At 38.1% G+C, this 13,877-nt stretch overlaps 1 protein-coding gene across 1 annotated transcript; it reads left to right on the top strand.

Annotated features, from left to right (window-relative positions):
• Positions 1-203: 203 nt before the first annotated feature.
• Positions 204-13,369, top strand: Slc38a2 (solute carrier family 38 member 2). Its single transcript, XM_076854356.1, has 16 exons — positions 204-546; positions 1,665-1,863; positions 2,164-2,245; positions 2,382-2,497; positions 5,220-5,293; positions 5,409-5,501; positions 5,626-5,707; positions 7,125-7,207; positions 7,594-7,652; positions 7,739-7,906; positions 8,135-8,214; positions 8,317-8,417; positions 8,963-9,087; positions 9,238-9,382; positions 9,508-9,605; positions 10,399-13,369. Exons 2-16 carry the CDS (start codon positions 1,739-1,741, stop codon positions 10,495-10,497), a joined length of 1,530 nt encoding a protein of 509 aa, XP_076710471.1. The 5' UTR covers positions 204-546; positions 1,665-1,738; the 3' UTR covers positions 10,498-13,369.
• The last annotated feature ends 508 nt before the right edge of the window (positions 13,370-13,877 follow it).

Below are 13,877 nucleotides of genomic sequence, written 5' to 3'. Positions count from 1 at the left end.
TCCTGACTGTCCAGGAAGCTAAGAGTCGCTTTTTGCACAAGGGTCTGGGGCGCCTCGGGCTCCTGGCGGCCGCTGGGGGAAGCGCGCGGGCACGGGGGGCGAGGGTGGAGTCTCGGAGCTGGGCGGGCCGGGGGCGGAGCCCAGGTGGTGTTGATATACAAAGGCAGGCACCCCAGCGGCTGCGCCCCGCCCACTGACGTGTCCACGGGTTCCGCTATAACCCGCGGCTCGCAGGGTTGCTCTAGAGCCCTGCCACGCCGCCGCCGCCCCGAGCGCCTTTTCCCGCACCGACGTCCGCAGCCGACCACGCGATCCCGCACACTCGCGCCTTTCCCTTGACACGGCGGACGCCGGAGGATTGGGGCGGCAATTTGCCATTTCATTTTTAAATTAAAATTCTTTTTTCCTGCCTGTTATCGGATTTGGGGGTATTTTTTTTTAATTTCCTGGTTTTCTTTTATTTTTTGACGATTTTTATTTAACTGAGACAAACCTGCCGAAGACGTTTGCGTGAGGTTTGCGGATCCAGGAGCGGAGACCACCGAGGTAAAGCGCGCGGGGAGCGTCTGTGCTAAAGGGCGCGGGGCCCCCGAGCGGGGTGGGGGAGGGGCGCCCGGGAGGGGCCGCGGCGGGAAGGCGGCGCGGGGGCAGTTCCCTCTGGGCTGGAGCGGGCTTCTTCATTAAGCTGGGTCTGCCGCCCGGGAGTCGCTAACCTCAGGGCAGTCAAGGAAGGGGCGAGAGGCCAGGGCCGCGTGCCCGCCCGGCGCGGAGCCGCATCTTCCCGTTAGGGGGATGGGAGCCCGCCGGGCCCGCGGCTCCGCTGCGGCAAGTCTTGTGACTGATTTGCATTCATAAAAATAATTAAGTCCAGGGGTCCAAGAATCCAGGGCTGGCGGAAGTAGGCTCGGGCTTTTATTATATCAGGAGCCAAGATTGGGGAAGAAGGACCGGGGACGTTTGACAATCGAGGATCGATATTGCATCAGTTCCTTTCCGGGCATAGGAGGGGCAGGGCCGGGCGAAGCGCTGGCGGGCCGAATGCCTGTGAACGGGTGTGCTTGAGGGCACGGTGTGCGCGTGTAAACAAACCCTCCGCGCGTCCGGGGCTGGGCCTTCGCCCCTTTTTGTGAGAGGAGAATCAGTGTCAGCCCTGAACGCTGCCTTGGGAAGCTTGCTAGCTGCCACAGAAACATTACCCTCTCTGGGGGTCTCGGGTCTGTAAGGGACGGATTACGTGGTATTGTTGTTCCACATGCTGAAAAAGGAGCCGTGCGCCAGGGTTGGCAGCACGTTAGGCAGTGCCTGGGCGGAACGAGTGTCTCTTACGCCTGTGCAAACTGGGGCGGCTGGAGGAAAGCAAACAGACCCCCTCGCCACCCTCTCCCCGGCTTAGACTCGTGACAGTGGAGAAGGTGAAATACTAAAATCTGCCAGCGAAGGGGCCTCTGCGGGTGCAGTGCTGTAGTGGGATCATCTTTGTTCTCGGCGGCTCCGCCGTCTGTACTTTTCCGCCCCTCGGCGCGCCCCCGCCCCTCGCGCTCGGCTGGTACTTTTCCACTCGCCTGGACTGGGATGAATCAGCCGCGCTGCACCGCCCGGCGGCGTCACGTGATCGGGTGGCGGGCGGGCGCTGCAGTGTTGACGCGCCGCCTTTACCTTCTCAGGCAGCCTTGCGGGGCCGGTGCACCGCCAAGGACAAAAGGAACCCAGAGCTGCTCTGCGCACCCGATTCCTCCTGATGCTCACCATGAAGAAAGCCGAAATGGGAAGGTTCAATATTTCCCCGGATGAAGACAGCAGCAGCTACAGTTCCAACAGTGATTTCAACTACTCCTATCCCACCAAGCAAGCTGCTCTGAAAAGGTAGGAAAAGTTGTGCACTTTAAAAAAAAAAAAAAAACACAGGTCTGGGAGTTACCTCGGACTCTGCTTTTGTTGCTTTAATTTACTGTAGCATTTGGAGAGTGCAGAAACTCATATGAGTTACCCAGTTGCCTTATTGCAATGACAGTATCCTGTGAAAGTCCTATCTTGTGTTCGTCTCCCTGTTAATGTTTATATATTAAGGCGTTCTGGCAAAAGGAGAGGAACTACTTTATATTAAAGCAGACTGGTGTATAATTTATATATTTTACATTTATGTATACATATTTTTTTTTGCAGTCATTACGCAGATGTAGATCCTGAAAACCAGAACTTTTTACTTGAATCAAATCTGGGGAAGAAGAAGTATGAAACAGACTTTGTAAGTTAAAAAATAATTTATCTGTGGCTTTATGGAGTAAAAGAATAGTTTTAGATTTCAAATCTAACTTGCCCAAACCTGGTTTTCTCCATTTAATTATTGTTATATGTTTGGTTATCGTTTTCCCTTTATGTAGCATCCAGGTACTACTTCCTTTGGAATGTCAGTATTTAATCTGAGCAATGCGATTGTGGGCAGTGGAATCCTTGGGCTTTCTTATGCCATGGCTAATACTGGAATTGCTCTTTTTATGTAAGTATGTGTAAGTAGTGAATCTGCCATACAGGGCAGTTAATACGATAATAAGACATGTTTTGGCTCCAGAAATCAAATTTACAGTTTAAATAATTGACTTAAAAATTAGTTCTTTCAAGTTAAAAGTATGTAAAATCATAAAATCTTTATTATTCTACATATTGCACAAAACCAAGAAAGCCATTTAGGTAGAAAAAAATAGGGCACCCCCTCAAACTGACAAACTTAGCATAAAGTTTAACACATACTGGATAATAAAAAAGAATTGATAAATCCAGAGTGGCTGCAATTTCTGTTTTGGTAAAAGGAGAAGTAAAAAATATAAATAAGTGTCTCCATATCAGCTTGAAAAATGGACAAGGTCTCCCCAAGGACTTGGGGCCCCTTAAATGAATAAGGAAAAAGAAAATTCCAAACATGTAAGGTGTGGTGATATTTACCTGGCCTGCAGCATGTTTGTTTTAGGACAAGTGAGTCATAATCTTCTGGTTGCTGAAAAGCGATTCATACATGTGGAGGGGTTTTTTTCTCCTTCTTTTTTCAATGTTTGTTTTTCCAGATCTTTACCATTGCATGCTGTGGCAAAAATGAATACATATACCTGTTTTTAAATAGTTTTCCTCCCTAATTACCCAGTTAGAATTGGTCAGTCTTATGCTTTTCACCATAAATCCCTGGACAGAATTTTGGAGGTACAGAAAACTTTAGAGAAGACCATTATTTAGGCATCTGTACCCTGGAAATATGGTAGAAAAATATGGACTGTATTTCCAGGAAAATACCTGACTAATGTACATGCAAGTTTGAGCATGTATTTTTCAATGTTTGGTTCATAACCATTAAGTATCTATGGACTCCTAGCTAAAGCAGTTGCTATGTAGGAGCCCACTACTTAATATTTTCATTGTATTAGGTGAGGTAACCATACATACATACATAACATGAAACTGTTCCTTTGTGACAAATATGTTTTAGTTTACTGACTGGTACCTTACACTCAAGTTCTTATTTTCCCCAGCATGATGGAATGTTCGTGAAAAGAAAAGCAGACTTTTGCAAAGCTCTGCTTTGTGAAACTCCATAGTGTGGTTAAACTGGTTTTGGGAACTGGAAGCTAGGATTCATAGGATATGCTTTATTAGAACGAGACATTAAAGATCTCCTGTTTAGGTGAAGGACCAAGCATTTACATGGACGGGATCCTATAATTTCAAAGTTTTTAGTGGGAAACTTGAATAGTTAAATATCTGAAACCCTTCCTAGCTCTTGGTATTAAACTGGAAGCAATTTTAAAATGCTACTGACGTTGGTTATAGTGCAAAAAATTAAATGAGATAAAATGGCAACTCTTTCCGAAGTGAAAGGAAAAGTCTGATGTTACCCTTGCACTTTTGGATTGCTCCTATTTCAATAGAAGTTTACATGTTTGATTAACCTTTATAATAAGTGGCTAAATGGTACCAAGATTGCTTGAGTTTTTATTTGCCAGTATTTCCATCATATTCAGTGGTATAGAGGTAAGTGGGCCAAAAGCCACGAGATGGTTCACTTAACTCTATAGATGACCTTTTTAACTGGAATCAGTCTTGAAGTTGAATGTGACCTCTAAGGAGATGAAGTCCTTTTATCTTTCATTGTTACTTTGTTTTGTTTTTAACTAAACCAACATCTTTTCTCCAGTTAGAAGTGAAGCTAGTAGTGTCACCTTAAATTTCTGGTGTTAGAATTGCCATTTCCTACATTTAATTCCTAGACATCAATTTCTTTGCCAGCATCTTACATCTATATCATACTGTGTGCAGTTTGCCCATACAGAACAAAATTCACATGACCATTGTCTTTGCAGGGTTTTCTATGAGTTTCCTTGATTTTTGTTGTTGTTATTGTTGTTCATTTGTTTCTTAAAAATAAAAATCCTATCCGGCTTGGGTGAAAGGAACATGTAGCTGGGATGAGAGAAAACCTGTATTCTATTTTTTCCCCTCATCAAAGTGAAAAGTTTAAGGGAAAGGATAGTTTAGACTGTCAAAACTAGTTTAGACTGTCAAACTTGATGGCCTGCTTGTTCTAGCATAGGCATTTAAGTATGTGACAGCTTGTATTCCTCACCTTGAGCTACAGTTTATTATATCTTCATGGTCATTAGTTCTCTGATTCGTGCCCAGTTGTTAGTAAAGTTTGTAGTGCCTGACACTTAAAATGTTAGTATCATTTCCCCTTTCCCATTCCTCTCCTTATCTACACTGTCCATGTGGTCTCAAGACCTTTCCTGAACCTGTCTCAATTGGATTTCACCAAAAAAAAAAAAAAGAAAAAGAAAACTCATGGGTGAGGCTTAATGACAAATTTTACTGACCTTTTATAGAAAAAGGGAACCATTAAGACACAGACGTGGCAGACATCTAATTTTTATAGTGCCAAAATCAGAATGCTCCACTGGGAAGTTTTTCCAGCATCTCCTGCTGCAATTGGTACAGGGTGTACATCCTTGCTCTTAACCATAGTTGCTATGGAACTAGCATCTGAAACATCTCGTTATGAATTTTTATTGTCTGTCAAGAGGTGAAATTGACATTCCGGTTAGCAGAAAAGAGGACGCCAATTCTTGGGAACATATTGGCACAAACAAGATATGCTCCATATTTAAAAAAACAAAAAGCATTATCTTTAAGATAGCCCTGCTTGTTTATAACCTTGTACCTTCTCCTTCCTTCAACAGAATTCTTTTGACATTTGTGTCAATATTTTCCCTATATTCTGTTCATCTCCTTTTGAAGACTGCCAATGAAGGAGGTAAGGAAACATCCCTTGATTTTTTTTTTTTCCCCCTAAAATAATTTATACCTATCATGATTTTCTTCTTGAAAAGGGCTTGCTCATGATCCATCCTGTTTTATTCAAATTGTAGGGTCTTTGTTATATGAACAGTTGGGACATAAGGCATTTGGACTGGTTGGAAAGCTTGCAGCCTCTGGGTCAATTACAATGCAGAACATTGGAGGTAAGTTTTAAAAGGTGATATGGATAGACGTTTTGCTCATTGTGTAGCACAGTGGTGACACATGAGTTTTCGTGTCACATGCCACATTTTGCACTTGTAATGGTATAATTTTGTTTTCCTCCAGCTATGTCAAGCTACCTCTTCATAGTGAAATATGAGTTACCTTTGGTGATCCAGGCATTAATGAACATTGAAGATACAACTGGGTAGGTGCTAAGTAAGGTTACTCCTAAGAAACAATTATAGTCTAAAATGGCTAAACAATTACATTCTAAAATGGTTAGATACATTTGACCCAAGTTGGATATAAAATGATTATTAGTAAATTAGCCATAAAATGCTCCTGATGAAACTGACCAAGAAGCCCCCTATAAACTGATTTGAACTTTTGAAAATGAAAGGCCAAAGATAGTAGCTAGTTTGTAATTCTGAATACCTATATCTAATCTGTGTGTAAAAACAGGTTTTCTAGAAGTTTCTCTTTATATTCACATTTGAGAAGTTATCGTTATATAATATGGACCCCAGCTTTGAATTACATTAAAAGTCAGTCTTAAACCTTATTGTTTAAAGCAGGATATCAAAAAATATATGACCACATAGTAGGAACCTTTTTCTTCTTACAAGGTTATTCATTCCAGTGAACTAGCAGGTTTTTACCTGAAGTAAACACAGAAAGGCTCATTTACTTCCCAACTTACAGGCAGTATATTACCTCAAAATAGAGAGGTATGGTTATCTTTGGTGTGGCTTTAGAAATGTAATGTGATAATCTTTAAATATTAGTTGTCTGTGGGGTTCTTGTTGCCAAAGTGAGAAGAATGGAATTTATGAGCAGTTAAGAGTTTGAAAATAGCGATTTAAAGAAAGGTATAGTTCTTAATTAACTAAAAAGGAAAAAACATAATTGTAGAAGTCTTAGGGGATATACATAAAACTTTTTTGTGTCCTGTAAGTTCAGAAAGGATCTTTTGATACTACTTTGGGAGTCAAGGTGGGTCAAGGTGTTAACAGCACATTGATAATCTGGAACAAGTACTGGTTTGGAGAATTAGATTTGGGCCTCCCCCACCCCCTCTTGTTCTAGGTTTTGGCTTGGCTTTGGGTTTTGCCTGTGCATTTTAATCTAAGTATAAAAACTTTCCTTGTTGAAATGTTGAATAAGTGTATTTGCTAACAAATGTCTTTTAAAAAAAATACAGCTTGTTGTAAAATGTACTTGTTTCCAGCATTAGAAATTACAGGCTGAAGCTATAACAAAGTTGGTGTACAATTTTTCTAAAAGTGCTTAAAGATTAGCTTACTGGCTTCACAAAGCAGCTTTGTTCCCTATGTTAGTATCAAGCCTTCAAGAAGCATTTTATGTTATGAATCAACTGGCAGCCTTCCTAGAGCAAATAAAGGGACAAAAGTTAGACTGTTTTATACCCTATTTCTAACCTGAGTGAATATTCATCTAGCATACAAAGTTAAAAAGTTATTCCTGTCTTTAATAAGGGATACTTTTTCCAAAACTTTTTTTTTTTCCTGTGTTTATTTTTAAGGTATCTCTGTAGAGTCCTCTAACAAGATGTGTACATTCTGTAGCTGGTTTTGACCTTGCTTCTTTTTTCTTTAATTCAGATTGTGGTATCTGAATGGTGACTATTTGGTTCTGCTGGTGTCATTGGTGCTCATTCTTCCTTTGTCACTGCTAAGAAATTTAGGTGAGCAAACCTGTTTCTAAAGAAAATTGAAATGGTTTTCTTTGCTAGAATTTATGAAAGCTGAAAGGCCCTGAACCCCTGTATTAATTGAAGCATGCATGACCTGTAGTTATTTAAAGTCTTAGTAGGATGGCTCCCAAAGAGTCAGAATATTTCATTGAAATAACTGTTGTCTTGTCCCTTATAAGCAGAAATGCACAATAATTGTTTCATGATTTTTATTATAACAAGTATGTGTCTTAGTATATTAGAATTAGAAATTTAATACTGTTATCTACTACACTTTTTAGTGTCTCAAGTCTTCCCATAAGAATTGACTTACATTTGCCCTGCAGAGCCCTATTTTATTAAACTAGGTTTTTAGGTTTTTTTCCTATCTCTTACAGGATATTTGGGATATACCAGTGGCCTTTCCTTGTTGTGTATGATGTTCTTTCTGATTGTGGTAGGTATGGTTTTTCTTCAGAGAATATTGGTTATAACCTCTGTCTCATTGTTCAGCTTAACAAAGGCAAAATAATATATTTTCAGGTGATTTGCAAGAAATTTCAGATTCCTTGTCCTATGGAAGCTGCTTTGATAATTAATGAAACAGTAAACAGCACCCTAACAGAGCCAACAACTTTCATACCTAATTTGATGTTTAACATGACTGAAGTTGACTCTTGCAGACCACATTATTTTATCTTCAACTCCCAGGTAACTTAATTCCTAAAGTAAAGGAAGGGTGGGAAATTAATCCTTCTTAGAAAGCATTCAATTAGCTACTGAGTTGTGAAGAAAATATGGGTTTATATCTTAATAGATTAAGAAATGAAATAATCGTGTGGTACTAAATAATGGGGAGATTTAGAAGTTAGGATATTGTCCACACTGGATAGGCAGTCTCACATCAGGATATTAAATAAGCTTTTACATCTTTTTCAGACTGTATATGCTGTGCCAATTCTGACATTTTCATTTGTCTGTCATCCTGCTGTTCTTCCCATCTATGAAGAGCTGAAAGGGTGAGTCCTTTGCTTTTATATAAACTTACTGTGAAAATATTAAACAATGGTTTGTAACTGTTGCTAAAATACACGTTTGCATTTTCTTTTAAATTTACATAGCCGCAGCCGGAGAAGAATGATGAATGTGTCCAAGATTTCATTTTTTGCTATGTTTCTTATGTATCTGCTTGCTGCTCTCTTTGGATACCTGACATTTTATGGTAAATAATGCCTAACTTGAGGGGAAAAAACTAATTTATTGTACTAAGCTGATACTTTTCTGTGTGTAGTTTTATCACTTAAAAAGTTCAGACTGGTTTGTAATCTTTCATAGTTGAGATGAAAGTTGAATTTAGAGTTTAGAATTTCCTATAGTGTATTATAGTAATTTTTAGAATCCAGGTTTGAACAACATTAGTCATTTTTATGGCAGGTTTTTATGATATTCTTACCTGCTGTCTGCTTATTCTCCCGTCACCTTTAAACTGTATAACAGACAAACTAAGCCAAACCATGGGATTTAGCTATTTAGCTCCTGTTGTTTTTAATGCAGGTCATGTGGCTAAATCTCTACTTGGTATTTAGAAAAACTCTCCTTCAATGTTATTTTAATTGCATTAGCCATAATTCCAAATTAATCTTATTAGCCTCTTATTCGTTTTGTGAGTAGCTAATAATTTTAGTACAGATTTCACCATAAGTTAGGTTTTCTACTTGATCTTCAGAGAAAACAGCACACTAAAAGCTTTTTTATCTTTCCCCACAGAACATGTGGAGTCAGAATTGCTTCATACCTATTCTACTGTTATGGGAACTGATATTCTTCTTCTCATTGTTCGTTTGGCTGTGCTGGTGGCCGTCACCCTGACTGTACCAGTAGTTATTTTCCCAGTAAGTAATCAATTGCCTTTTGAGTAAGCATGTATTTTTAGACAGGAACATTTGTAAGATGTTCAGATATATTCACTATTACTTGGGATTTTTTATTTTTGCATTAATTAAAGCTGGATTTTAAAATAGTATATATATATTTTTTTTCAGATCCGGAGTTCTATAACACACTTGTTATGTGCAACAAAAGATTTCAGTTGGTGGCGTCATAGCCTTATTACAGTGTCTATCTTGGCATTTACCAATTTGCTTGTTATCTTTGTTCCAACTATTAGGGATATCTTTGGTTTTATTGGTAAGTATTTTAGAGTATCAAAGTTGATTCAAATGGAATTTGAATTTAACATCCCTGAAGTGTTGTTAAGACTTTAAAAATATTACTCATTGAATTCTCAAGAAATGGTAAATATTCTTTTACAGGTGCGTCTGCAGCTGCTATGTTGATTTTTATTCTTCCATCTGCCTTCTATATCAAGTTGGTGAAGAAGGAATCTATGAAGTCTGTACAAAAGATTGGGGTGAGTGAAAGATGATAGCTGTAAAAACTAACAACTTTTTTTAACATCAGAGATTCCCCCAGTTGATTTTAACTTTACTTTCTCAGCCATCATAGTTATTTCTAGTAAGCATTTCAGTAAATAATACAACTTGACAGAAGTTTGGGGGGGGAGTAAAAAAGATAATTTGCCATCTCACAGATACTCAATTTGATTAGAAGAGAGTTATTAGACATTTTAGAGATAGGAATAGCACAGAGACACCCAACTTTTAACACCCGTTCACCAGTGATTGTTGTGTGATAGGTGCTTAAAGGGACATTGAGTATATAAGGAGAAAAGGCTGAGGTGTTTAGTTGAATGAAACTAACCGTCCTCAAAGCAAAGCTCAGTAGGGCCAAAGTGTTGACCATTGTATACTTGAGATGTAGTGATAACTGACTACCAAGAGCATGACGGGTATTGTGGTTCTGGAGCTAGAATCCTGGTCTGTTTAGGGAAAAAAAATTGCTTCTCAATATTTTCCATTACCATTCTGGTCTGGAATTGTTTATGCACCAACAACTGTCACCTTGTTTTATTCAAAATTGGATAGTGACAGTAATGAAAAAGTGTAATTCAGGAAGCTTTATAAGTATAGTCATTTTATACTAAAAATAACCCCTTGATCACAGGAAATAGTTTATATTTAACAAAGCAAAACTAGTATAGAACATTATACAGATGTAACTTTAGTAAGCATGAACCTAAATTAAAGGTAAGGAATGTTTAGCATATGTGTTGCTTGCTGATTAGTTTTCTCTGATCATTGCAGGCTCTGTTTTTCCTGATCAGTGGCATAGTGGTGATGATCGGAAGCATGGCCTTGATTGTTTTGGATTGGGTACACAATGCTCCTGGAGGTGGCCATTAATTGATACCACTCAAACTCGAATAGTCCATCTGAAGCCAGTGTTGAGTCAGCTCAACTACTATGAAATTTCACCTGATGTTTTCAGTTTCACTTCCTTTTGAAGTGCAGATTCCTCGCTGGTTCTTCTGAATGCAGAATAAGTGAACTTTTTTTCTTTACTTTTTCTTTTTCTATTTTAAAGAAACTTATCTGTATGTTAGGAATGGATATTAACAACAAAACCACGAGTCTCGGGTTAAGGGAAGTGACAATTTTATTCCATTCCAGAGAATGGACGAACTCTTAACTTTTATCAAGCCACATGTTTGGCTGTGTCATTGTTTAACTTGGATATTTTATGATTTTACTTGAATGTGCCTAATGGAACCATTCGATGTGAGAAACAATTATTTACAGCAAAGTATTGAAAATAACCATTGAAAACACTATTATTTTTTGTACCAAAAATACTTAAAGACCTCAGAAGCACTATTTTACTTTTAAGGAATTGCTTTTTTTTTAACTTTATCCAGAAACAGTTGTCAATGAATTCCGTAAAATAATTTCATTGGTATTTAAAAATTAATATTAGTATTATGAAATGATTTGCCTTTTTTGTAGGCATTATAAGCCAAATACTTTTTTACCCAAAATAATTTTTAACAGTAAATGATGTTGTGAAAAATTGTACCATGAATTAGGAAGCATTGTTTTTTCCATTCAAACTTCACCTTACATATAGGATGATTGATTATTGCTACACCAAATCAGATGAACCCTGTTCATCATTTTTCTTCTCTCCCCAAATAATGTGGTTCATTCAGACTTAAATTTTTAAGTCTTCAGCCTATTAGAATGGAAGATAATGTAGATATTTCTGTGGGAAATAAAATAGCTAATTTTGAGGTACCAAATAGTGCAATTGGGTAAAACAGGGTTTATTCAGTTGCATCTGTCTCCAGAGTTGTATTGACAGCTCTGGGTCTCTTTTTGGGCCAGCCCTTTTTTGACATTGCTTCCAGCAGTGAAAAATGGGCACTTGATGGCAATAGGCCAGAACTATTCTATCCAGAGAGTACAACTTTTCAAAATGCTCATCTACTGGAAGTGTGATTTACTTGACTTTGTATGGCTTAGTTGTATTCATGTTTTGTCTTGTAGTAGAGGTCTAATCCATAGGTTACACCGATATTTGATATGATATAAGTTCTCTTCATATAGGCCACTGGGTTTCTCATGCAGTAAGCTTTTTAAAAATTTGTTTGCACTGGATTGTCATCTCAATCTTATATAATGTAAAATTACTTGTTTACATCCAAAACATGATTAGCTAGGAAAAACAGTGCAACCTAATTGTACGTAGTTGTTTTGGTCCAACTGCATGTTCACCCTTCCATTTCAATTCCAGTTAGAGGTGAAAACATTATTTTGTAACTTGGCTTTAAGAGCACATTTATTGTACGATACGGTGTATGGTGAATATATTATTAAATAATGTGGTACTTTGCTCATCAGGCATAATGTCTAAGATCTAATATACATAATTCCATTAAGTGGTTGAGGGAAGCAAATAATGGAATCATCAATTGGTTAACTGGCTCTAAAGTTTTCTTTTGAACTAAACATTTTTTGAGTTTTATACAAGAGCCAGAAATGTGGCAGACATGGTTTTTGTTACATGTTCTTGTATTGTATGTGACTAATTTACAGGCAATGTGTCTGTGATTAAAGACCCTCACGGAACTGGAAGACGTCTTGTAGTGCTATGTTGGGTGAAGTCCATTTTTGTTTTCTACAAAGATAAAATAATTAGGGACCATCTAGAAATAGAAAGGCAGTGAGAAGACAAATTGCACAACACTGCTTTCATTTAATTGGCTTTGGGCACTCCATTTGAATTCAGAACCTCACCTGTAGTTGAGACCAAGAATTGGCACTTCTACTTGAGTTCCAAGTACAGAGTTGCTTTCTACGTTCACCACCTTCTTTGTAGAAGAAAGTACCTTGGCAACCCGGAAAGAATGGAAGAAAAGAATCCTCTTCTCACAGCAGATCAATGTTGGAGAGGTTCCCCCCTAATCCTCATTGGTTAAGGTTCAAAATCAATTCCTAGGATAAATTCCATTGCATGGTTTTCTTGGAGCTATCTTGTCTGCCTTGAGGTTCCTAAACAGTGAATTCCCATTAATGAGCAGTCTTCAGTATTAAAACCACTGTCTTGTCACCTCATTTTGCATTACTGTCTTCCGTGGATGTTTCAGTTATAACTGCAATGTTATTTATAGAACAGCATTAATCCATTAAAGCTAACCTATTTTTCAATATTTATGATAATCTATGTACATACATTGTCTGTCCATATGTATTTGTAAATAGGTTGTATATAATATGTCAGTATTGGGTCTTGGGTTCACATGTATATATTCCTGTAAGTTTCTTAACTGCATTTTGATGAATTCACATTATGTATAAGTCCCCAAAGTACCTGTACAGAGAATTCAATATAAAAGAAAGACTCAAGTTGTGTACAAATACTAAACATTTAAAATACTTGTTTAAACTGTATTTGCAATAAATTGGTTGGACATCAAATTTTTTTCATGAAAACTTGGTGCAAGTTCAGATCTCTTATTTAAATTTTAAATAAAGCCTAAATTTTCAAAATGCAGTAGTTATCAAAATGTGATAGTGTAATGAAATCAAATGTGATCTAGTATAATGAAAGACCTTTGAGAACCTGGGTGCATTGACATTGTATATTAGTGTAAATATCCCCATTGTACTGTTAGAGGCCAACAATTCCAGTGTGGTTTGTTGGCAAGGAGTGCTACACCGTTTCAATGAAACAATGTATGTTTTAACTGAACTAAAATAAATACATGCTTAATCCTGAGTAGTAGTGTTTTTCCTTTGAAGTAATGGGATTAGCAGCATTTTGTAAACACTTAGCAGTTGGTGAGTGTCGTTATATGTTAGTGATTATAATGAACAGAAAAATGAATAAGTTCCAAAGTTTACAAACTTAAAAGAATGAAAAGACAAGTTGGGAAGATGCTAAAAGGAATCAAAAGCACCCAGACTTCACCCTGCTGATGGAATAAGTAGGCCCCAAATGCATCAGAAACCATAAGAGTAATTGTTTCCCATATGTGCCTGTATGTTCTGAATGTATAGGTATGGCTGGAGTAAAGCCCAGGACCCAGTGTGTGTTCAGTTTCAGGAAGCCCCTAATGCAGGTACAATTAAGGACCACTGAGGCCTGGAAATATTAGTTTGGTGAATTGGTCATGAAAGGAAGCATTGATTGACAAGCTGATAGTATCATGTAATAGCACAGAATTGCAAAGGGTGGCCAAGAAACTATCAGGTGTGGCCTATTGATGGCTTTAAAAGGTTGAGGC

The sequence above is a fragment of the Callospermophilus lateralis genome, chromosome 4 (assembly GCF_048772815.1).
Source record: "Callospermophilus lateralis isolate mCalLat2 chromosome 4, mCalLat2.hap1, whole genome shotgun sequence".
Classification (NCBI taxonomy): Eukaryota; Metazoa; Chordata; class Mammalia; order Rodentia; family Sciuridae; genus Callospermophilus; species Callospermophilus lateralis.
Note: the sequence above shows the minus strand (reverse complement) of the source record. Positions and strands in the feature narration are given on the sequence as shown.